Here is a 27,331-nt window from a genome sequence, read left to right on the forward strand (position 1 = left end):
ACAGTCCAGTTTAACTCACAGAAAAATTAACTATTAAAAACTAAAAAAATGTATAAACCTACAGAATATGAGGTTAGCCCCTTTTGCCACCACTTAAAAACTATACTCCGTTGTGCTTTTTACTAGTATGTTACTTCTTGACATCGTAAAATAAAATATTGTAATAATGGGTAATTTTGAATAAGGCGGGTAGTACAAAAGTTAATACTATTAAATACAAAAATATTCCAAAATAGAGTCCAATTTGTATAACCAAATTATTTAATTTTTTATTTTATTTATATTTTACTATTAAATGGTCCTAATTTTATAAACTATAAAGTACATAATACTCGTTCGTAAAATGTGCCTAATTTTTATTAGTATACTATAATACATACTAGATCATCATTATATGAGTAACCATCGAACGATGTGTGTTAATGGCATGATCTAGGTACAGAGACATATCAATTTATGGTAAAGGATTTGCTAAAGAATGGAATACTCATACGATTTTTGAAATAAAATGGGACGCCAATCGAGATCCTGATCAAAAATTTTCAGTCACCTTCAAAACGAATACGAGCGACATCGTGGACGGTGAACAATTTCTAGGTTTGGTGGTGATAGAATATCCTGGTCGGACAGTGAACATCGATTTAGAATTGAAATATATGGGTACGAATATAACAATAGAAATTAGAAGTGCTCAGTTTACTGGTTCAGTTTTTATAATTTATTGTGATTGTAGCTATTATAATAACATGCTCAAGATTAATAGGTGTACCTACCTATATTATGATAATATTTATTATCATGAGGTATCAATTTGTTTTTAACAATTATAAATTCCACGCAGGGCAACACTATTTTGTTTTAAGTACAATCGAGTGGGATCCAGTGTCAAAAATTGACTTCTCGTTAATATTGAAAAACGATTTTCTATCAAGAGGAAGTGGATATATTGGTTGTAAGATGCTCACGCCATTCGAAAATTGGGTGAAAACATTATACGAACAAAGGTAATGTGATTCCATATTTTATAGACTATAGTGTAAAAATACTAAAAACTGATTTAACTGATAGTGATCGTTTTTAATAAAATATAATCAAATAAAATAACTAAAAATGTATATTGTCCAGGAATAATGGTTCATGTCTTGTATACTGAGATTTGACAGTGAGATATTTCAAATGGACCGTTTTAGGCATATTTTTTAATAAATTAGAACTAATACTTTACGTTTACGATATATATAGATATTAAGTTTTGTGTATGTTAATAGAACTGTAAAAAAACTGAACTTTTAACAAATTCTTAAAATTACTATAATTATAATAAAAATAATTTTTCGAAAAAATTTAAATAAATTTATTTTTGATTTCAAGGTGATATTTTTTCTTATTAATTATAACGACACGATTTGCGCCAATAATATAAGGTATTTTACATTATATAATATCATGTAATCTGTATTAAAAACTTACCTACGTGTTTAGGTTTATTATTTAAACGTTTAATCTAAAATAATTAAACTTTGAAATTCAATATTAATTTCTAGTAAGCCTTAAAACGGCGTAGCTACCTGTGTGTAATGTACTATATTGATGTTATAGCGTTATGATTGGACCGCAGAACTTGCACACAAACGGCAGTGTAATGTGGCAAGGTACTCAATACTTGGACTTTGATGTACAATCCGGTTACCAGACGCTAGACGAAGAATTTGGATTTTCGTTTAATACAGCTGTTAACAGTTCGCTGCAAGATCTTAACGCTATTCGCATATATATCAACCACAATTATGGTACCAACAGTTTCAACACCACTGTCTTACTGCAGGTTATTATTTTATTAAACCTAAATAATGTACACTTTTATTTTTGGTTTTTTTTTATATCATTTGACACTATATTAACTTGTTCGATACATTTTGTAAATTTGTTACGATAAATATTAAATTTACGTTGTTTAGATAAATCCGAAATACGTAATATCGTTGGGGTTGACTGGGAAAATTAACAGCACGAAGACTGAAACCATTTACAGCGGTTCAGTGACTACGCTCACCCCGTTTTTTTATTACAAAACATTTAGCTTTGAATCAGAAGTCGGTATACAAGAAAAGAAACTCAATGGCGTCGTCGGATTACAAATAGATTCTAGTAATTTCAAAGTCGAGTTCCACGGTAAGATAACATTGGTCAACACAATACAGCATTTTTTTTTTTAATAGAAAATTAGTTTCGCTTACTATTGTCAACGAGGTTGATAACTGTATAGTCAATAATAATCCACGTTAAACGACAAAGTTTGTCGGATAAGCAATTACACAACTTAATCATTCGGTTAATAACAGACTACTGATCACTGGTATTAATAAGCATTGTTAATTTTTGAATTATCGATTTATTTTTGTTGATAGTATTAATAATATAGTAGTACTTATAGTATTATTTATTTTTCTGACTTCAATTTACGTTTTAGTATAACCACTTTTGTACTTGTAAGTTGGTTCACTGTTTTGTTCGTGTTCCGTATCCAATGGTTTAATTTAAATAATATAAATATTATATTTATTCACGATATACTATACAGGGTTTATGGTGTTTTTAAGCTTTACGAATTTAGATTACGTAAGTTTATTTATAGAAAAATATTAACAAATATTTACGAGAACGTAAAAGTCCCACAGCCATCACGCGATTAGCTTTTTGTTGCGCGAGTTTGAATGTCAGAATATACGATATTATTATTTTATTTTGTTGGGTTTGATTTATATAAATACAAATTAAAAAAATGAATATACACTATTACGTCCCGAAAGTTCCGTATCACCCTTAGTAATTCCGTGGCCAATCAATATATTTAGATTTGGCTTTTTTTAGTAATTAATAATTAGTAAGAACATTATAATTGAATTATATGCGTTTAAAATTTGGACATATCTACTATACTTTTCAGATAAAGTATAAATGATTAAAAGGTAAATATTATTTAACAGTTAATATATTATGAATTCGTCACGGGCTAAGATTTTCAGGAAGGAAATTAAGTTTAATAATTTATATTACAGTTATTCTAATATAGGTATATTTCAATATTGCATGCATACATTATACTTATACTTGTATACAGTATATTTATATTCCATATACCTACATATATACACATACTTACGTTAAGAATTATGTGAGAAAATCAAAATCTTTAGAGTAAAGATAGGTACTAAATTGCATATAGGTTTGGTTTGATCAGTTGAATACGTCTCATGTGACATTATTAAATTATATTACTCGTATTTTTATAACGAACATTATGAGCCATCTTACATTTATATACCCATGATAACATATTATTGTTTACGATTATATTAAATAAATGGTATTTTACTAATATAATATATAAGTATGTATAATTTTTAATATGGTGACATGATTGAGATTTGCGGGACAGGGAGACGATCGTACAATTGTTTCTTTGGCCAGTTTGCCCCTGATATACTACCGAGTACCAATTATACACGAATATTGGTAATAGTTTGTAAAAACAAAAGTTATTATTGAATTTGCTATTTAAATTTAAAAACATCCATAGTATACAAATCATTTCCCCATAAAATCTATCGATAAAATTATTCCAAAATACATGTTTTGTAACAAAAGATCGAAATGTGCATTAATAATCGAAATAATATGACCTTAAAATCATAAAATTTAAGTACACTAAATATTAAAAAATGTCAAAATATGCAAAGTTATGCATTAAAAATTATTTAAATTCATAATACTAGAAACGTACTTAGCATAATATAATACGATTACCCAGACAAATATGCAAATGTATACAAATCCGTTCCCTAATTATAAGGAATAAAATTTAAGTAATTTAAATGAATCCACGTGGAATTATAGTATATATAGTCGTTCAATTAAGTATCTAGTTTCTCGTTTGACCGTTTAACGAAGTTAAAAATTATTAATATTGATACCTATTGTTGATGAATAAAACTATTTACGATGGTATTTGTGTTATTACCTAACCTTGGCATTGAAACTTTAATTAATTTCAATAACGTTTAAATGTGTGTTGTTTTTTGTTTTCATTGTTTCGGTGTGTTACATGTATAATGTATTAATAGCATATGTGTAGTATATCGGTTTATAGCTTTATTATAATGTACCTACTGTATAGTGTATACATTGTGACTGAATCATTAAATTATATTAATGATAATAAATTAATAACACTTAATTTCTTATACGACCTAAAAACAGTGAAAATAGATATTTTATATTCTATATTAATTTATCGCCAAATTTTAACACTAGATACCCATAACCTATAGTTAACTATTTAAAAATATAATAATAATATGTGCATTGTGTATTTTTTTTGTTTCATTTTTCATAAACGTCAATAGTTCATTTAGTTCATAATAATTTCCATTTTTGTATAGATAAAAAAAAACAGACCAATCAAATATTCAATTTTCACCTTGAAAATGTTTAATGATCTATCTATACCTATATGGTAATATAAGACAAACATTTATTACAAAATATACCTACAAAAATTATTTGCTTATAACTTAGTGCTATAATAAATATTAGATAATATTTTTATCTCTTCAAAGAAGAAAATAGTAGGTATTTTGTTAATGTAACTTTATATACGTTTTATAGAGTTAACTAGTTAAGTCAGCGAATAAAACGAATTTAATAAACAACATATTATACATATTAATAATATTATACAAAGGATATGAATTAGACATTTGGTATCATGTGAATATTATTATTTTGTGTACATTTAATTTAAATATGTCGCTAATTGTCTAATGAATAGAAGTGAAAACATGATATATTTTGTGTAATGTATAAAACAGAACATTTCTAAACCGGTTATCTAAGACTGAAAACTACTGAGTTTTAAAATTAAGTCAAGCAGCCAAGCAGGTAGTAAAACATAGGTAGGTTAGGAAGAAATAAGTTACCTACATATATCCTGATAGCTGTACCTACCAAAATTGGCAACAACATAATATATAAAATTATGAAATATAAGAACTGTTGATCACTATTATTTTTGTGATATTATACAAACGATCAATAGTAAGGCAAATATTATGTTAATATCACCATGTTTTTTTAAAAATATAATGCTTAATATTCCCTAGTTATCAAAGCTAAATATTTTCATGAATTATTATTCAATAATAGTAATAAAAATACGAAATACAAATTTACATCGATTGATTATCAAAATTAAAAGAATAAATACTATAAAATAATAATTTAATAATATAACAAAAATATATTTCAAAAGACATTTTAGGCCTTAGGGTAAAATCACTATAAAATGTTAATATTTATTTTGACATTTTCGTAAGTGCGGCATTAATAGTTACAATAAGTATATTATTATTTATATTTTAGTTAACTACGTATGAAGATCATAATATTCAGGTTCTTTTATATTCATTAAGAAACTGTGAGTAAGTTGGCCGTTGGGTATGAGTATAATATGAGCGATACGTAACCTGGTTATTATTATTATCTACTTCGAGTTTCCGAGTAATTTCCTGACCAAGTGTCTATTGTGTGACATAATCCTGTTTTACGTCTACATTTTATGCACTGAGAGCTCTAATTTATTAACCGAAAGTTGTTGTTTAAGTTTTTATTATTGAATAGAGATCGTTTTTGGGTATTATTGAAGTCTAGATCATTAATAATGATATTATTTCACTTTTTTTTTTTATTTCTTTTTACTCTTTTTAGTTGTCAGTATGCTACTTAAATTCAGTATCGATTTATTATGATAACATTATTTATGTTTTTGTCATTTCGGTGTATGATGATACGCATAATGCAAGTATTTTTTGTTTTAAACAGTCAATTAGATTAAATATAATCTAATATAATACGTATAATCTATAATATTATCATTATATCCAAAATCTAATACAGGTGTATAACTATAATATGCTGTACTGACATATTGTAGTTTTCTAAAATGTCACTGTCAAACCTCTTTTGACAGAATATTATCGTCATCTGCAAGTGTATTTTAGGTAACAACAGCAATTCAGTGCTGATCTTTATCCCGAATTTTGGCGAAAACTTACACACGTGTTTCTTTTGTCTGTTTACGCCGCATACGCACATAATATATCATGTACAACAATAACAATTTATAATAATATTTTATTTTTATATTTTAGGTGTATACATGCCACTCGACAATAGCAAAATATTGTTGAAAATCTCAACTCCTTATGAAAGTTACAAGACTCTATACGGAAAAATAGGATACAAAGCGAGAGAAAAACACATTTTTTTCGATATATACGGTGATCACTTCAAATTAGGAACCGAATTGCGTTACTTGTACAAAAACCTATCCAACTATAATCTTAAGTTACGTATCAACACACCTGTAGATCCATTAAGACAGTTGATCATTGCCGGTAAACTAAATAGTGAATTAGTAAGTATATATTTTCACCTGATACCTATAAAATATATCGTTGATATACTTTAATAAACTTAGTAGGATGTATATTATATGTAAATTATATAATATTACAATCAGGACCTTGAATTCGATATGTCCACAACATGCGGTAATATAATTTAAAACCATAAATGCTTTAAAAATAATAAAATAAATATTATAAACTAGGTATACGAAAAATATCTTTTCCAAAAATAAATTACTGTTATAATAATCTTTGTTTTACGTTCATTAAAACAAACACTTTTTAGAAGCACTTTTAAAAAAAATGTTCAATCATCATTTTTATTGAAACACTCAAAATTATTTGTCTATTTCATTTAAAATGACATGGTTTAATACTTCCTATAAGCAAGTAAGAAATAAGAATTATTGAGTGTTAATATAAAAGTAATAATTTTTAAAAATATTTTTCACTCATTAAAATTATCAAATAGACTTATGCAAGTCAACATTAATAAAATATTAACATACCTATACATATTGACGTCGACATACGTAATAATATATAATTTAAGTTTTGTTTATATCATATATAAATGTAATGACCTTATACATTGACATAAGTTTATTTTGATAAAATAAATTATGTTGTTTGAGCGTGTAAAAATATATGCAAATTCAGAAAGTTTACAACCCTGATAATATTCTATGCAATAAATACACAAGCTATTTTTTAAACTGTTATTTACAGTCTTAACTAACATTTATATAATTCTAAATGACACTAAAATTAAAACCACATTTAAAGCCTAAATACACATAATTTGTGAGATAGATTCAGATGCCACGCCGGTGTCTCAAAAAACTAACTTAACATTTAGGTGCTATACAATTAAAAACTTTCTATCAAAAACGTTTGGTATAATACTCGAGTTACACAATTGAAAACTTTCTATTGTAATCTTTGTACACTATTTACCATAATATCAATACAATATTCCAACAAAAAAAATAAAAACTGCCATTAGCTGTTTATACAAAATTATTTTAATAACAATAATATATTTTCGTTGCGCTATCGTACGCAGTTCGATTGTTATACTTGTAAAATATTTATAAACTAGTAATCACTATACCTTGTACATTATTATATCAATATCGCGATTGTTATAGGCTGACTTCCGGCTAGGATGGAATCATTTCGTACTGGGCTTTGCTGGAATTTCGCACTACGTCAGCTGGTCCGATTTTGAGTACGCTTTACAGATATACACGCCTGTGGAGAAGTTTACATACAGCAGCGCTACTGTAAAAATTTACATTATCGATGACATTGACTGCGAGATCCGAGCGGTTTTGCCGGATTTATCAATGGTGATTATTATTTTTATAAATACTTTATTCTCATTCAACAATACAAAAAAATAAGAAATTGAAACCATACCACAGCCACTAGAAAATAGATTTTTATGATACGTAAATAATACGCAATAAACTATATTTATATATACTTGGCGATCTTATCCAAAAATTTTGTTTCATAGATTTTTTATGAAATTTTATTTAAAAATAAGTATTAAGTTATGTAATATTATTTTATTGGTACCCATCAAAGAAAAATTTTTAAAATATATATTTTTTTAATGCAAGTACTAGAGTTAGGGACTTTGTGCCCTCCAAAACATAAAAATATGCATTTATTTATGCCCTAAACACATTAAATATCCTCTTAAAACATGCCTTAAAAATTAAAACATTTTAACAACACTATACCAGAAAAATATTTTTTTTGTTAGGTAGTATTAATAATACTGTATTATTAATTTATTTTGTAAAATATAAATAAATAAATGCAAATATAAGACATTGACTACTAACACTAATCTCAAATATAAATGCTGATACAAACGGGGAGAATACTACTTAAGCAATAACTATATCATTAGTTTATAAGAGATATAAAATTGACGAACAAGTAATAACAATGATAGATATCCCGTGACGGCATGACCCGTAGAAGTCTATTAGTTACTGTAAAAAATAAAAACAATATTTTAGGTAATAGGTATGCATATAGGTACGATATGTTATGTATCGTCTGTGCGTGGATAAAAGCATATCGGTAATTCATAATTTCAATTATAAATGTTCTTGAAGACGAGGAAAACACTACTCACACTAACTTCATCGAATATATTTTTTTAGGTACTTACATTAAACATTTTTTTAAATTATTTAAAAATAAATTAAATTATAATTTAAAAGTATAAGTAAAATATCCACTTAAAATGAAAATATAAAAAAATATGCAATAACACATAAAAAAGAGTAAAATATTCAAAATATGCAAAAAAAAAATAATTACTGTAGATTCCTGGTATTATGAAACAATCTTTTATATTATCACTAAGCTATGTTTTTAATGAATATTAGAAAACATGCGAACTCTTATAAAGTTCCTAGCCCTAGTAGGTACTAATGGTTTGTATATAAATAAATACTAACTTTAAATAAAAAAAAAACGCGTTTTTGAATAATATTATATAATATTAAGTATATTATGATGATAAAGGTGATACTGGTTTGGAATATATATTTTGTGAATTTGATTTTATTAAATTCTAACCATAGAATACAAAAAACCGTATAATATCACATACTTAAACACCTAGTAATAAAGCTATTGAGAAATTTAATTTGAAAAATTCAAGCGTTTTTTAAAAATTTTAATAATAAAAGTTGTTTGTATTAACAAACAATGTATTATTCTACCTGTAAAAGAAAAATACTTTTGATATAACAATTAACAATACTATACAAAACAATTTTACAACAAAACACAGTTTTATGAGAGTATTCAAAATTAATTTTATGAATTATTAAATATAACTTACAACTATGACAAAATATATTAGTTTTTGTCATTACTTGTTCAATAAAACACTATTTACCGTTTTAAAATATTTAGTGACTTATAATTATTATGATATTTAAAAAAAGATTTAAGCGTTTCTTTCTTTTGAAAAAACACCAAATTAAAGTAATTATACGTTACCAAACGGATTATATTAAATGTACATTAAAAATGATAAACTTGTTAAAAAAAATATTTATATAAGTCGAGGCTGCCATTTAAAAATCATAAGTTGATATTTAATTAGGGTAAACGACGAAAAGGGTGACCGTTTCAAGAGTTGGTACTAAAATATTCAAGAATTTTGTATTTTTTTGTATTAATTGAAATTCCTGTAACAACTTTATTTTTTATAAAGTTATGATAATATACTTTTCCTGAAAATGAGTTTTGCACGTAAAAACTTAATGCTGTTTAAAATATTTAATAATTTTATAGAAAGAGGTAACGGTTTTTGTTTGTTTTATATATACAATTATATATTAAATTAATTTAATAAATGTAGACATAAACTATATAAAATATAAATTGATATCTTTAACTCACTAACATCTTTAAATAATTTAGAAATTATTCAACTTGTGCCGTACCGACAGAGTTTTTCGCAAATTCCATATTTATATCATTGATTATGAATTATGACATATCTTTTTTTAATAAAAATGCACTTAATACAAATTTCAAACATAATTGTGTTTGTTTATGTGTAAAATAAACCTTTTAAAAGGCTTTACCTCCCCCGGTTCAATGAAAATAATCTAAAATAAGGATGCTCTTAAAGTTAATAGATGTGCCCATCCTTCTGCGTCTTTTCCCTCGCCAATTTAAGCTACACATATTAATATAATATTCGAATTTATACTATTAAGAGCATCAAAATTAAAATTAAATAATTTTCAAACAATAATTGCAGGTGATATATCTTAATGTATTGAATACATACATAATAATAACGAAAAATATAGGTACTTACTACCTAAGAACCTAACAATCATTGGAATAGCAATTAAACTCTTCAAATATCGACTTATACCCAATTTTTTTTATAGTAAAGCAGTAGTTCTCAACCGGGGTAACACGAAATCTCCACCAGGGTCAAGTTTCCCATTAAATTTATAAAAATCTTTATTATTTTTGCTCTTATTTTTTTTTTAATTGTCAATTTAAAGTTTAAAGTGTCCACGTTTATTGAACCCATAACTCAAATTAAGTGTATAGGTATTATTAATTATTATTTTTCAGTGTATTATTGTATATTTTTTTTTTAATATAAGAATAATTCTAAAATATACAGTGAGATTGTTTATTATTTTGATGTTAGGGTGACGCAGTGTTTGACTCTAGTGGCTAAAAGCTTAAAGGAAAGATGAATAAAAAAAGGTAGAGAACCACTGGTTTAAATATTTATTGGAAAATTATTTTCTGGGATTATAGCCTTTTCCCCAAAATTTTGAGCCTAGATTTGCCGGTATGCCATATAATAATAATAATAATCTTATTTTTTACATAACATTTTTAGATAGGCGTGAAACTCGTGTACGCAACCATACCCAGACCTGAAGAAATAGACGAATATTATTATGACGAGGACGCTGAGTTATCAATGGTGCTCTATAACGGGCTTTTTGAAATAGACACGGCATACTATCCCTCAGTGATTGCGAATTTCAATGTAACACAAAAAGATATTATGTATACAACACAAGTCGGCCTGTCGGCAATAATCGTAAAGGTCACATTGATAGACGAATTATTTTTAAAGGTATACAATATGATAATTTAATCGATGTTGTTTTATTTTTGGGGAAATCATTTATCATTGTAAGCTTATGTTATTTTTGTTGTCAGAATTTTATGGATATCAAAAATGAACTGAACGTGACAACTTCGTACGAACGTTTTTCGAGGATATTTTCAGAGTTTGCGGTGTTTGCCGAGAACGAAAATCATATTATATCCAATTTGATCGCATCTGTGGTCAATTTCAATAAAACATTAACGGTAATTCCCAAAAAGTAAAATTACATCTAACTATAAATTCGAATTTTCAGACATCGAAAATTTTGTTTATTGAAACTCATTAAATCAATAAACATTACTTGAGTGAAATTTAATCAATATATTCAAACTAATATTTTATGTGAATACGAGAATAATACAAATAATTTTGTTGGTGCATTGTAATACTATATCTATTACACGAGAAAAGTGACAGCCGTATGTTGTGCCCCGTAAAAAAAAAAATAAAATTTTATTTATCTGACGTATAAAGTATTATTATGATCAGAAAATTTTATATTTTTTTATTTTAGAATAATAAAAATGTTGAGCGTTAGACTATGATTGGGAAAGAGAAAGTATTGATGGTTTATGTATAAGTAATGCAGTAATGTTTGTTTTCAAAAAATAACTTTTAGTTCAATATGTCAATCAATCAATCTATCAATTGGAATTTGCACACAGGTGGTTTAAGAGTATTTCATGAAAATTGCGAAAGAAACATCCAAATAAATCCAAATAAATAATTTAATATTTTTGTTAAATTAGTCACAGTTAGGCACATCTTTATGGTAACAACAAATTTAAAAGGCGTTACCGATACATTTCTTACAGCGTACTTATGCAATTCAATTAAAAATTAGTAGCATACTTATATATTAATAATCTTTAAAAATATTTTTTAGTTAAATAACTAAATAGTCAAATAACCATGAATTTCTTATTTACCATGTAATACGATTTTTAGATTATTTAAATTTCAATTGAATATTAATATATTTATTTTCTTTTTAGGTTTACATACTTTACATATTTGATGAGAATCATTTTATTTGATTTGATATTTTTTTTATTTAATTAAATTGATTTACCCAGTTTAAACTTAAGATAATGAACTGCCCACGTGCAAAGAATATTAGTTTATTTTTAATATTAGCATGTTTTAATATATTGAAACATATCCAAAAAATCAAATATTTTATTCGTGTAATAAAAATAAAATAGAAACACTATTAAATATAACTTTGTTTTTTGAAATTATAATAATATTAACAATCAAAGTGCTTGAAAGTACCACATACCATATACCTGTACGTAATAACTATATATAAGTAAATGTCTGTTTATGTGTAAAAGTGTTATTGGGTTATTTTACAATTAGGAGTATTTATTAGAATTTAAACTATTTTTTAATATAAAATGGCATTTAAATAAATTCAAATACATGTTTGGTATACTATTTAATTTTGTATTAAACTATATTTTAAATGTTACAAAAATTTCCGGTATTTTAAGATTTACTTAGCCGTTAACGGGTAGTTCAAATATTGTTATATTTCATGGATTCCAATTTCTAGTATTACTGTATTTGCTCATTTATTGGAATATTATTATAACTCTCATACTATAGAAGTTTCGTAGCTACCTACATTAGTGTTTCGTTGAAATGATAGTAATTAATTTGAAATTAAATTAATATTGGGAAATAGATTAAACTATTAGTTTGGTATTTAATTAATGTTCAAAAATCAAAAGTTTATTCAAAAATATCATAGTATAAGTTTGAAACACAATAATTATTTTTTTTATGTATAAAAAAAAATTATAACTACAAATAATAATATTATTGAGTTAAATAAATAAAAATATAAAAAAGATGCAAAAATTTAAATTCCAACCATTCAAACTAATTTTTCATTAATTTTCACAAAGGAAAATTACGAAACATAATATTTATAGCTAGCTGATATTTCACCGTTTATTACACAACAGTTTATAGTTATGCATTGTGTAGTTTATTTGTGTGGTATGTCGGGTTTTTATTTTAATAAACAGAGTAAATCAAAAAAATATCTTTAGTCCTTAATAATATTATTTTAATTCAATTTAATACATAATAAAATCAAGTTACGTTTTAATGTATGAAATCGATTATATTTTTTTACGTTATTACAGACAACTCTCGACGCTGACTTTTTAACGACGGCTTTATCGGATCCCGGTTCAGAAGATCAGGACGACCCGGATTTGGCAAACAACGTTCCATTTGGTATTTATGAGATCAAGTTCTACTTAACTTCGCCGTTCAAGCTCCTCGAGTTCTGTAACTCGAGCATGAGTGTAAAAATACTGAAACATTTTTACGAAACAAACATCACGGTGAAGACTAACTACACCAACATGTTTGTCATAGGCAATATGGAGGTACAACATTAATGATATTATTTAAGTTAATCTTTAAAAACCTAATAGGAAGGGCAAACTATGATTGAAATGATAAATTTATTAATTTGATTCAATAATTTATATTTTTATCATTATTATATTAATAAGAATTATTTTTTTCCAAATGTATTTGTACATTTTTCTCGCACTCCTTTAGTCCTTTCCCCATACCTGCGAGCAACCATCAATTATATTAATAATATTGGTCGTGTGTTTTCACAGGTATATGACGGTTACTTCGATACGATAGTGGACGTGGACGTGACATCAAAACTATTCGAATTGCCTGTGTTCCGTGTTCAAGTGAAAAAAGATTATACAGAGATAGAGAAAAACGTGCAGTTCGTGATCAGCAGACCAACGGTGTCACAGGTGAGTTTAGGCGTGAATACATGAACTTGTAATCATTTTTAAATTATTATCACTATAACATTATTGACACCCGAATAAAATTGTTACGCCGCGAAAAAGGTCAACGAGGTAGTGTTGGACATCAAAAGTACTTGGCAGATAGACGGATACAATTTCATAAAGCTTAGTGGTGAAATCGTAACACCGTTCGCGGTGCTCAACCACGTGCAAGGTAGCTTACAGTACTTCCACCAGAAAGACACTAAGTCGTATTTCCTGGAATCATACCTCAACTATTCTCGGAAAGCCGAAATGAAGGCCAGAGCTCATTTAAAAGAACAGTCGATCACTCTTAACTTGGAATCGTCGCTGGAGGGATTGAGGTCAGCTAAACCACAACATCATTATCATATTTAATATTATAATATGTTACAAAACATTACAGCTTTAAGTACTTATTCAAAATTCGTATAACATTATTGATTTTCGAACGTTTTTATAAATTTATTCCATAATAGAATTATAATAATTGAATAAGGTTATTTCATTATATTAATGATTTGACATACAAATATAATAATAATAATGTACAGGAACGTTCACTTTTTGGGATCATTGTTTGCAAAGGATGGTCGAAAAGGAATCGATGCGATTATGATCGGTGACCAGTCATATAGGATCAGTGGCTGGGCGTCCGCAAATAGCTCGTTTCCATTAGCAGTATGTATTCAATATTATCATCATTATAATTAATAATATTTTTGTGATATGGTAACAAGATGTTTTGTAGTAATAGGTACCTATTTGTTTCCATTGTAGGTTTGGTTTTTATTAGAATAGTTCGAAAGTGGATCGACGATTTATTCGTTGTCATTAAATCAATAATATTATATTAAGACGTATATTGAAATGTTTTTATTACCCATACCTAATGAAGTACTCATTTTAGGTATATTGCAAAACATTGTTTTTAATAGTTATTTGATAAAAAAAAAAAATAATAATAATAATAACTAAATTATAATATTATTACGCATAATAACTAATAGTATACTATTTTTGTAAATATTGTTACAAATTATAATCCTCTCTTCAGTGAAGACTGAAGAGTGTAATGACTAATGAGTTATGAGTATAATATATTATGTGGATTTTACTTCAACCTCGTCGTATGACAACAAGCCAGTTAAAAAGTTATTTTATTTTTTATTTTTCTATTTAACTGAGGCCATTGTAATAACTTAGTTTTTCCAATTGATTTGTAAAAAAAAATAAATTTCATGTTTATATAAACAGGTAGCCGTTGTTAAAATCAAAAATATCCAATATTTTGGATTTTGAGTGAAGCGAGAAATCTTGTAGCTATTAGCAATGTAATGATATGTACTGATACTTTTTAAGCCACTTGTACAATGAACTTAACTTATACACTATAAATTAAAAAGACCAAGGCCGTAACTAAAAAAAAAATCGATAAAGGTCCAACGTTTTTTTTTAAATATAAATACTGTACATGTATAGTCAATATTCACCAAATTTAATCTGTAGCTTTTTCCCCAGTTACAGCCTTTGAATATGGCATATACTTTCTTTAAATGGTTAACTACGAATTGGTTCCCGTGAGCTTAAATGATAATACAATCTTTTTAAATTAACTTTTCAAATTATTATGATATATTCAATCAACAATTTTCTTCTCATTTTATGCAGACTTAGGGCTGTCTAGAATTATTATAGATATAATATTTCATACTTCATACTTCAAACACTATCTAGAATACCTAGGTATGGTTATAAATGTTGACCAGTATAATAATATACATGATACATATTATACACTACATAAGTACTCGTATTTATTTGTCAATAATAGTATTTTTTCCTTATATCAATAATAATATGTAATATTGTTTATAAACTAAACAATTACTACTAGATACTACTAGGTATGAAATTATTTTTATAAACTTTCCCAGACATCGTAAAACCTAATAAACAATTATAAGATTATGAATTGTATATATTTTATAACAGTTGTATACTGATAAGTAATTTTTTTGGGAACCAATTCGTAAACTTTATTTGATCTGGGAACCATTTCCGAATTAACCTCTTAAATTTATACGATGATTCACTTGTTAACTTCAATCAGAATATATATTTTTTTAAATATATATAATGATTTATTTAAAAATTCAAATTTAACACATATATTACAAATGAAAAACCAACTGTATAGCAGATGGAGATGTTTTAATCAACTTCACCAACCTTTGTGGTTGAACGACGCTTACAAAAAAAAAAAAAATATCAAAAGATTTTTTTTTATAAACAATCTTTTATTATTATAACGAAAATATTATATTATATTATTATGATAGGTATATTTATAATATTTATAACCGACGCATGTTAAACCGTCTTTTAGCTGGAAGCTTATTTAACTAAAGAAGGGATTTCGGTCGGAAGTATTGTGATGCAAGTGAAGCATGATACCCATGGTTACATGATTTTAGCAATGTTGCAATCAATGAAAAAAATAATCAGACTAAGTACACTAATTGTATCCACTGAAGAAGGAAGAATGACTACTGTAGAGGTAAGTTAGTTTTGTTTAATATGCGCAACAAATATTAATATGAATATAGGCATTGAATCGAAGATATGTAATTTTATTATAGACACTTGTGTAGTAGTCAGACACCTGTATCAGCTGAATTAGATTTATTTTTGTGATATACTTCTTATCGCCAACATAAAATATCAAAATTAAATAAATACACATGCTAAAAATGATAATGAATCATGACGAATTATTAAATGAATGAAACATAATTAATTTTAATATAAAATTCTGTTGCACGGATTATTAGGTAGTACATTTTACTTTATTATTATACATATATATATATATATATATATCAAGGTTGGAAAATCTGCGAACCTCATATCTCTTTTGTCCGGCCAACGCTTCTTTTTAAATCGTTATTATTTTCATACAAGAATTCTCTAGTAGGTGCATATTATTCAAATGTGGCTGTAGACTATTATAGGATTAAAAAAATACAATTAATAAAGTAATTTATTATAACAAATCGTTTATTTAAATTTGAAACAAACATCAGTAGTTGTTATAGGCAGTGTTAATAGATTATAGTATTTATAAATTTATGTATATTGAATAAATAATATATGTTTAAAATTTTTGTATAAAAAAGCACAAATAAAATGCTGCCTGTAGAACTTATAATTTTTTTTTAAATTATCGCTTTGGTAAATTTGAGTTGCTCATTCCTACAGCTGTATATAATAAATAATCAATAAATTCAGTTAGTTTTTTTTCGGTAAATATTTAACTTTGTAATTATTCTATTAAAAATAATGGATTTTCTATAACGTCGTATTCACAATGTTGATGTGTGAAAGGTTGTTTTGTTTTCTAGATTAGCGAGTAATGACAAATATCTAGTTTTCTAATCAAGCAGATTATTATTCAGTGAATGAAACATGATCGATATTATTAATTAAATTTGTTGATAAGCATAATATCAGATTTCTACCTCGGGAGTTAATAGTTCATTAAAAAAAAAAAAACACGAGTGGCTCAAATTTTTTTAATTTTGAGTGGGTACGCGTAGGCCAATAATTTTTTTGCCATCATAGTTTTTTTGAAAACTTCTCCAAATGACCTTATATTTTATCAACGTATTATGAGTATATTATATAATATTATTTACTATATTATAATATATGTTTGATTATTGGTTTACTTGTAGATATCTTCAATGCAAGATAACTCTCAAGCTGTATTCGTGAAGAGTTCATTAGTGTTCAAACGGCCAGGAATATATGTGGTCAACGTTCAAGGGGAATCAATAATCGACGGAGTATCCACTTTGTTATTAGGAAACGTCAAATTGTGGTACGTGCGGCTGTTAGGTCGGATGGTCGAGAGTTGAGGGGTTTCCATCGATAATAGAGTTTTAAATCACGATATTTGTGCTAACAGGTTCATTGGCGATAAAGGCGTAATCAGAAGCTCTGTGGAATCTCGATATTTACAAGGACACATAAATATCGACTGGGTAATGTCGCCACCACAACATATCTGGGGAGCGGTAGACATCGAATACGCGCTGAATAAAATGTCGTACCAAAAGCTATTTTCCAAAATGTACTTCATTGCCCCTGATAACAGTATCAGTCAAATAACCGTAGGAGCACGCGTCACTGCCAACAAAAAGTGGACGTAAGTCATACTTATTGCATATATTATTAGTTATTACCAAACTTTAATGGTTTTGTAGGATAACCACAATTTACATTGGTAATAATAATTAATATTTAAGTATTAATAAGTGCTTATGACATTAGTTATTTAAAATATTATACTTGTAAAACAAAAAATTTACAGATCTATAATTATTTGTGTACCTTAAGGCTCAAATTAAAAAATAAGTATTAAATATTTTTAAGTTTTTATTTATTGTTAATTTTTTTTGGTTAGGTATAATTTTAAATTAAAGATTTTTGTATAACTACATTATAATAATTTGCCAAGTCTACGTCTCATGCATTTCTATATTTATCGAAAGTGTTATTATTGTTTATGTACTAACTCACCTACCACATCTGAGTATCTGACATATTATATAGCAGTTAAGTTTCAATACAAAACAAACGTATTTGACGTATTTAGTGGATAATAAATTATGTTTATCCATTCTTAACTCTGGGCATGCCATTTATTTTTAAATTGCTTTTGGCTTTTGCTTTATAATACTGAAAATACATTAATAATAAACAATATCTACGTAGTAATAAAACAAGATATAGTTCATTACATAAAATATTTAAAAAAATATCTCTTACTACTAAAAAAACTGTAATAACTTTGTACATTTTCCTTTGATAACTGATACTTTTTAAAAATTACAAAATGTTTAAAAGAAAATAAGTAAAGCAATGTTGTTATAAGAAAACTTCCTGTTTGTTTAAATTTCATAGGGCAGTGTTACAACCTGCCCTTAAACCGTACGAATAGCTCGTTTTATATATAGAGCATGATAATATTAGTTTTCGCAATCGCCAAATATTTTATTATGCTTAATCAATAATAGGTTCGAAGCTAATTCAACAGCGATGATACCGTCGCTCCGGAACATATCATTTTTGACGCATTTGATATTGCCACAAAACATTACCAATGAATACGCAATTGTCGGCAATCTGAAGATTCACGATCAATTCGAATTCATCTCTCATCTGTTCCATTACCGGTCGCCAGATCTAAATTACGAATTTGCCACGTTCAGCGAGGTAAGTGTCTTATGTATAGGTGGTTACCTACCAAACTATGACGGACAACGGCAATGTCATTGTTGTGGCGGACGGTTTTAAATGTATCTGAATGTTTTTGACACAGGTTCTCTGGAACGAGAAAATAAACGGTTTGGTGACGTGGGCGTATAGAACGGAAAATCGCGTGTTTTTGGTTGACACATTCAGTGGTAAGACAATGGAAAAGTTTTACGACATACATAATGTGTTTGACGCGAGTTTCCTTAAGCACAGACATATTTCTAATTTAGTGTACAAAAAGCCAAACAAACCGCATAATATCAGGTGAATTAAATTAATTTTGCATGTATATAATTATTATAGTAGGTACATATTATATTATTATAATTCTTACTATTTGGACAAATAATTATTATGATGAAAATATTATAGAAACATTAAAATGATTTTATGATTCAATGAGCATTTTCAAGTTTATTTTAATTATTTTTTAACTCAATAATATTAGATACGTAAAAATAAATTCAAATTTATAACAATAATTGTGGTTAATATATACTTATATTTTAATCTATACACCATCAAAGAACTAAAAATTAAATAAATATTTTCATAAAAACTATGAACATTTTTATTACTATTATTGTTTTTTTTTTTGTAATTACCGAATGATATTTTTTATCGAATTAAACTCATTATTTCAAAATCTATTAGTTTTTAAAAATATTTTTTTTTACATAACTTCCAAACGAAATCAAACAATATTAAAAAAAAGTTTTTTTTATTGTTATAATTTGTTATTTATTTGTTTAATTTTTTTGACAACATACATTTTTAATTTAACACAATTATGGCCATGGCATATTTTGGTAAGTTGGTTAAAAAAAACCACAACACAACATTTTTTTTAAGTATGTATTGTGGTAAATGGAACACATTTGTGCATTTTGAAGTTTAATGAGCCACCGAGTAAAAAAACACAGAGATACTCCACAAAATTTTTTTCTACTACTCACTTAAACTGTAAACACCTATAACTCATAAAGTCATAAACTACTCATGAATCGTTCGAATTTCGATTTTTATTTATCGAAATACACAAAAAAATATTCTGCTTTAGAATATGAAATTAAAAATGTATGTCATTTAAAAAAGTAAGAAACTTAAAAAATATGATATAAAAAAACGTTAAAAGATTTTGAAATAATGAGTGTGATTTAATAATAGAATCTATCTGTATAGACATCGTTATCAATAAAAATTAGTCATTTTAAATTCATGATGATGACAATGTTATAAGTTATTACTTAAGAGATTCCTTTTATCAATATTTAAAAGTAAAATTAGTACCCGATACTTGTACGGATAAATGTTGGATTATGTATTTGATTTAAGTATTGTAAATTTAACTGTAAAAACGATGTATCACTACATAAAAAGTAGGTTAATAAAAATTAACATTTTTTTTAAAATTTTTATGAGTAGTTGTAGGTTATTAAAAATAAAATTGTATTGTTAGATTTTTGGAATGCTTATTTTTTATTGTTAATTATCGTTTAAAAAATGTATAAAAAATATAATGAAAACGAAAACATGAAATTTGAAAAGGAAAGTAATTATAGAGTGGCCATATTATTATTATGTACACGAATCTCGCAGAATGAAAGCTAGACATTTTATTAAGTTGAATAATAATAAAAAAGAAACTTTAGGGTCATAGAGTTAAAAATAGTATTGTATTTGTAACCAAGAATAAAAAGGCTGCAGACAAAATATTGAAATAATTTTCTATACACAGCTTATTTATAAATAATATTTTGCATAGGAATAACACACGTGCATAACTTAAAATAATAATAATAATAATACTATTCAGAGCGTCTAAAATATCATACATAGATTTTCTACCTACATCTCTGATAAAGTAAAATATTTTAAAAACGGGTATGCTTGTATGAAGAATGAAAATCTAATTATTTTTTACAAATGTAAATAAATATAATCCCAACATCTTGATCGAAATAAGTTCATCATTAGTCCACCATAATTTTTACCAAAATATCAAGTACCTATCCAAAATAGCAAATTAAAAAGAATTCTTATAATGATCATTAATATAAATTTCATTCAACATTGAATTTTTCAAATTGTTTTAAAATTACTCGGAAAATAACTTACAGTCTGCAATCATATTCAATTTAATAGTATTTGCTTAATTAAATTTCATGTCTATTTATAAAATAAGATGAACAATTTTCAGAATTTCTTATAATATACCTTTTCGAATATTACCTTCTCGCTTGTCAAAAATACATACGTAATAAAAATGCTAGAAATACTACGCGTGGGTAGATATTGTGTAAATAAAATATCTGCTAAATAAATCTACATTATGTTTTTAGAAAACTTCAAAAATACTAATAAAGTAAGCCAAACATATAAAATTACAAATAAATTTAAAATAATTTTTAGATAGGTTATATACATCGTTTTAAAATTGAATATCTTTTAATCAATAAATATATTACATTTATTTCGAATAAATCCTGCGAATATAGCGCTGACACCACCTATATAAAAAACATATTCATAATATGTACTTTATAAAATTTCTTAATATTTTTATAACTATTATGATATGTATAAAATTAATTAGATAGTAAACAATTAATTTATCGATTATAAATCAATAGTATAATTGTTTTGACATTTTTAAAAGAATATAAACAATAATATATAATATTAATATAATAATCTAAGTTGGTTTCACTGAAAAACAATTATTTTATTTTTAAATTGTAGCAGTGAGGTTTTCGTTAAAAAATTGAAGTGCTCAACTGCTTAAGCAATGGTTGATTTAATTCCCTATTTGTACATAATGTGTAAAATCAATAAATTGTATAGATGTTTGTATTTATTTTTTAATTTATAGTTTGGAAGTATTTTATCCACCGGAAGTCAAGATCACTTCAGCAATGGTGAATTTCGAATCGTTCGATAATTTTATATCGTTCATTAACACGACTACGCCGTTCGTCACTATTCCATACTTTGCGTTACGCATTATTGCAGAAACAACACTGTAAAATATAATTTATTTTTAAACTTTTATAAATACATCTGACTTTTAAAACCGGAAACTTCTGCGACAATAATATTACAGTGGTGGTATGCATTCGACAGGTTGAACTTTCACCGACATATCGAAGTGTTTTGGCCACACACTAGCGCTCTATTGAACGCCACTAATTCCAAGACACTGAAAGAAGTCAGCACATTAAACGTTGGAGAAATACTTTTACAGTTCCCAATCGACAAGAAGTACCACGTCGGTAGGTTCGCGTTCAAATACGAAGTAAGTTCATTGGCATACAATTGTAATACCATATATATACAGCGTATACGCCAATTTCTTTTAGATCAAGATACCTCCTTTCTCTCGGATAAAAACAAAAATACCCAAGTCCTGTCATTATCATAGATTTTAAATAATCTATTATCTAAGATTCGAAAATTCTTGTTCAAGCCTAAGATTGTAACTTTTAAATCTTATATTTAATATAACTAGGTACATACTTAACCTAACGTTGGCGTGTGTACCTACTGTACCTATACGGTATACATTAATTATAATTACTTAATGCCAACAATATTAATAAGAAATATTAATTGATAATTATTATAAATTAATAAAATGTTATATCCAACATACAAATTTATAAATTATAAAACAACTTAGATATTCAATTCATGTATATTATAGTAGACATCTATAAATTACAACAATCAACAAAATAACTAAATTAAAAAAAAATGTAAAATGATAAAATCTGAAAACAATACTTAATTTATAATAATACGAGTTATAATTTGAAAACTCCATTACTAGAAAACCATTTCTTCAATGATTATACCTTAAATTAGTTTATTTCAGTTTATAACTCTTGTCTAAATTAGTAAAACACCGTTACAAACTTTTCAATAACTATCACTAACTCAGTACTTAGTCACTATTATAATTTACTAATTATTAAACTATTTCAAGCAATCTAAAAATACATTGGTGTCATATTCTACTTATCTAGTAAAAGCATATTATATTTTAAAATGTGTAAGTACTCTGTAAATACATGAAAGAAAAAGTCCCGACTAACTATTTAACCGGAAAACTCTATAATTTATTTTGCCCGTTTTGCTTATTGTTCATATTATTATGTCATACTTAATTGAAAAATAGAAAAAAAAATGCTTACAATGAAATAGTAATTTTTAATCTACGGTTCTTGTTATTTAAAAATAATAATTATTGGTGATTTATGTACTAAAACATAATATATGAATAACCCTAACTTACAATTTAAAGCCAGACGGTAGAATAATAATAATATATCCGTACCACCATTAATCTGGTCATTTTGATTATGATACTTATACAGGTATAATATGCATGTTATTTGTTGAAAATAATCCAAATTCGTATTTCTTGTTCCATTCACTGTACATTAATATTAAATTCTATAAAATACATTATTATGCATTATAGGACTTAACGAAAGAAATAATCGGGGATTCAAGAGTTGTGTACGACGATATTAAAATCGTTGAAGGAAACTTCACTAGGGTATTTACTGTACACGAAAACGACTTTATTGACGATGCTATTGACGTGACGGTCCAGAATAAAGTGTTACCACTTGGCGTAAAATATCTCCACAGGGTGAATAAAGATGGTCATGTGGCCACAGTGAACGTTCCCAAAACTGTGCGTAACAATTTTTTTTTTATTTGATTGCTTTTTTCACGCGTTTATCCGTCAAGGATGCTTCACCGCCCTTTTTTTGTACATAAACACGTTGATTCAGATTGGCTATTACTACCTTTATATTAATACTATATAGATAGAGGTAAAATATTTACTACGGAGACTAAAGATTTTAACCTTTTGGGAGGAATTTCATATGATTTAAAAAAATATATTTTAACAAAAAGTGAGTTAATAAATAAATAAATTTAAAAAATTTAATTTTACAACACTTGCTCAAATGTAGTAAAACCAATATGAAATCCTCTCAAAATTATTTTATTTTTAAGACAAATGTTAAAAAGTAATTGACGATTTAAATATGTATGCTTAATTTAAACCACTTTGAGCCAATTCACATACATTTATTTTTTAATTTTTTTTCCAAATACCGATAATGTTACTTATATTTAATCATTGGAAAATGCCGGTGAGTCATCCTCTTAATCGTAATCTAAGTAGCTTATACATAGAGACTATTTTAGAGTTGTTATTATACTATTGAATAATATTTTTGTATTTGATTTTAGGACTTTAAACGTATAGAAATTTTTAAACTTCACAACGAAACTGAATTCAACGTGACTCTTGAGATGCTGCAGGACAAATATGAAGTAGCCAGGGCAAATACATTGAAAGGTTTGGGTTTTGTGTTTATGTAATCGAGATTGTTATTCGTGTGATGATTTAATATCATATTTTTGAATCTAAATGGCTGTAGTTTACACTTTTATAATAATAATGACAAAAAAGAATTTGTATTGAAAATACAATAATGTTGTATCATATTATTATATACTTTGCGCTTAGAATTTGACTAATCTGAGGGATCTGAGAGTTGTGTGTACATTTGTAGTTTAAAAATAAATATTGCGTAATCGATCCTGAGTTACCATTCATGGGTCTAAAACAACACTTCGCATAATTAAAAAAAAAATCCATTTTAATGAATCCTGAGTAAACAACGCGTAAGTTCGCATTTATCAAATACCTTACCAAGAATTATTTGCGTATCGGTATCGTTTGACATTGCAAGTACTATTACGGTCAACAGTAAATTAATTATTTTTCAATAGATGAAAACGTAGAATGATTGAGTGAATTTTGTGATAACTGGGCATGTCTTTGATGTCAGAAACTAATTATTCAAGGCAAGGAGAACGCTGTTATTGGTGTACAATTAGATTCATTAATCAATAATATTATATTAATTTTTTGTTATGATTTAAATGATTTCACGCGTACAGACTATTAGAAGACCATAAGTATAAAATACGCAATTAAAATTAAACTATATACTTTTTTGTCCGTACGTGACACGTATAGACTCGTTGACAACGACTAAAATTGATGCACCGGAAAAACGCTGAAAAAGATATAAGGCTTTTAAAAAAGCCATAAAAGTCAGAATAAAAATATTTAAAAATTATCTATACTTGAAATTTTAATCAGTTGTTTATACACACAGTATTAAAGTTAACGGAGATGGGCATCAAAAATTATTAGCTAGTCTGTCAATCTAATTTTAACTGAGTATGCAAATGTGTCAATTCCTGAATATATATTAAAAATTAAAAACGTATTGGTGTCTAAAAAAAAAAAAAAATATCGGTGAAACAAAAAATACAATACTTCTTTTAATAATGTATTAAAACAAATATTTAAAATTAAAATATAACTTTATACGTGTTTTTCAAAATTATAAAATTAAATTATAAACGATGGGAGCAACATTGTTACTGGCCCATTATAAAATATAATATATGTTTGTTCTTGCTAAAGTTTTTCTTTTTAACAACGTGCATAATTTCCTGGCATCAGATATTATGTCTGTTTTGTTAGTATTTATCACATGTATCGTACTGAATTATTAGATATTACTAATAACAAATAAGAAATCGGCCTACCAACATTATAATGTAGAATATATTATATAATACCTGCAACAATAATCAACAATACTATAAATGTAGAATTATGTTTTAATAAATATGTAAATACAGTTAAAAAAATATTAAATTATACGTCAAGCATTTGATTTGAACTTCAACTAATCACAAAGATTACGATACTAGGAATGTAATGCTTTATATGTTTTACGGGAAAATTTGGCCTCATTCCTCTTCCGTAAGACGTAATTACTTTAGGAAATAGATTAGGTTAGCTGGTTAGGTAAATACTACTAAATAATTTGATTTCATTACTATACGAACTATCTGTAGCATACTCTGGATTTTTTTCAGGTTACCAGGGCAAGATTCTAATATTGTATTACCGAAGTTTTTATTTAAAAAGCCATATAGTATATAAACTTTAGAAAATAATACATACCTACTCTAATATATTCTTAATTTTAATTTATATAATAATTTATTGTAAAATTAAAAAAAAAAATAACTCAATTCAGATATTTATTTATTTTTCGTGATATACCTCTAGTTAATTTTTTTTATACAAATAGTATGCATTTTTTAAAAATCAATAAAAATAATTTAAAGTTGTTTTCATTAAATTTGCAGTGATCAATTTCAACAGGAGCGTCGTGGTCAATTCATATTATGTCGACGATAATGATGACTCTTATACAAGAAATGTAAAAATAGTTTTGAATCCCGAAGCTTGGCTGAATTCGGCACTGAGGGTTGCTTATCATAATTCGGTAAGTAGTGCATGGTTGTAATTAAACTAGATCAGAAAATGTTGGTGCACTATTTGTTTTCTATCTCTGGTCCTCGCACAGCATACTAAATTTGAATTAACTATAGTTTGCCTAGTTATATTTAATACTAGAGTGTCTACTAACAAACTTGTGATGTATAAACTTTTTAAATTTTAATATTTCATATACCTATACCAGTGGTTTCCAAACTGTGTACAGCCGTTTCCTAGGGGCACTGCGAGCACATTTAAGGGCACCCTGGCCTACATAAAATTGGTTATCAATGAACATTTTTTTTGTTCTGTCTTTCGTGTTATTCACAGCAGGGAACCGTGGCTAAATTGGGTCCAAAAAAAGGCACCACCGAAAAAAAAGTTTGAGAACCGCTGACTTATACTAATCATTATTTGTAGAAAAATTGAAATATCGTAAAATAGCCAAAATTTAAAAGCACAAACAATGTTTTTCACTTTAAATTTGATCATATTAAATCCACTTTATAATATTTAAGCTAACAACACAAGATTAGTTTTGCTGAATGCAAATTTGTTACGAATCTCAGAAAAAGAAATTCAATAGCGCACTGGCATCGTTACAAGTATATATTTCATTTTTAAATTGCATAATTTCAATAAT

General features: G+C 26.3%; 1 protein-coding gene across 1 annotated transcript in view; it reads left to right on the forward strand.

The window, feature by feature from the left end:
• The window catches only part of LOC113555596, a 104,540-nt gene that overhangs the window by 22,500 nt on the left and 54,709 nt on the right, over positions 1–27,331 (forward strand). Inside the window, exons 28-49 of the mRNA XM_026960044.1 lie at positions 437–660; positions 842–1,004; positions 1,600–1,825; positions 1,959–2,172; positions 6,210–6,475; positions 7,619–7,819; positions 10,879–11,121; positions 11,208–11,360; positions 13,314–13,562; positions 13,806–13,955; positions 14,055–14,317; positions 14,528–14,654; positions 16,363–16,533; positions 17,711–17,856; positions 17,944–18,183; positions 19,055–19,253; positions 19,360–19,559; positions 22,168–22,317; positions 22,419–22,590; positions 23,779–23,997; positions 24,567–24,675; positions 26,556–26,695. Coding sequence (XP_026815845.1) covers positions 437–660; positions 842–1,004; positions 1,600–1,825; positions 1,959–2,172; positions 6,210–6,475; positions 7,619–7,819; positions 10,879–11,121; positions 11,208–11,360; positions 13,314–13,562; positions 13,806–13,955; positions 14,055–14,317; positions 14,528–14,654; positions 16,363–16,533; positions 17,711–17,856; positions 17,944–18,183; positions 19,055–19,253; positions 19,360–19,559; positions 22,168–22,317; positions 22,419–22,590; positions 23,779–23,997; positions 24,567–24,675; positions 26,556–26,695 — 4,225 coding nt within the window. The remainder of the gene's footprint in view (positions 1–436; positions 661–841; positions 1,005–1,599; positions 1,826–1,958; positions 2,173–6,209; positions 6,476–7,618; positions 7,820–10,878; positions 11,122–11,207; positions 11,361–13,313; positions 13,563–13,805; positions 13,956–14,054; positions 14,318–14,527; positions 14,655–16,362; positions 16,534–17,710; positions 17,857–17,943; positions 18,184–19,054; positions 19,254–19,359; positions 19,560–22,167; positions 22,318–22,418; positions 22,591–23,778; positions 23,998–24,566; positions 24,676–26,555; positions 26,696–27,331) is intronic.

This window comes from Rhopalosiphum maidis, chromosome 3 (assembly GCF_003676215.2).
Source record: "Rhopalosiphum maidis isolate BTI-1 chromosome 3, ASM367621v3, whole genome shotgun sequence".
Classification (NCBI taxonomy): Eukaryota; Metazoa; Arthropoda; class Insecta; order Hemiptera; family Aphididae; genus Rhopalosiphum; species Rhopalosiphum maidis.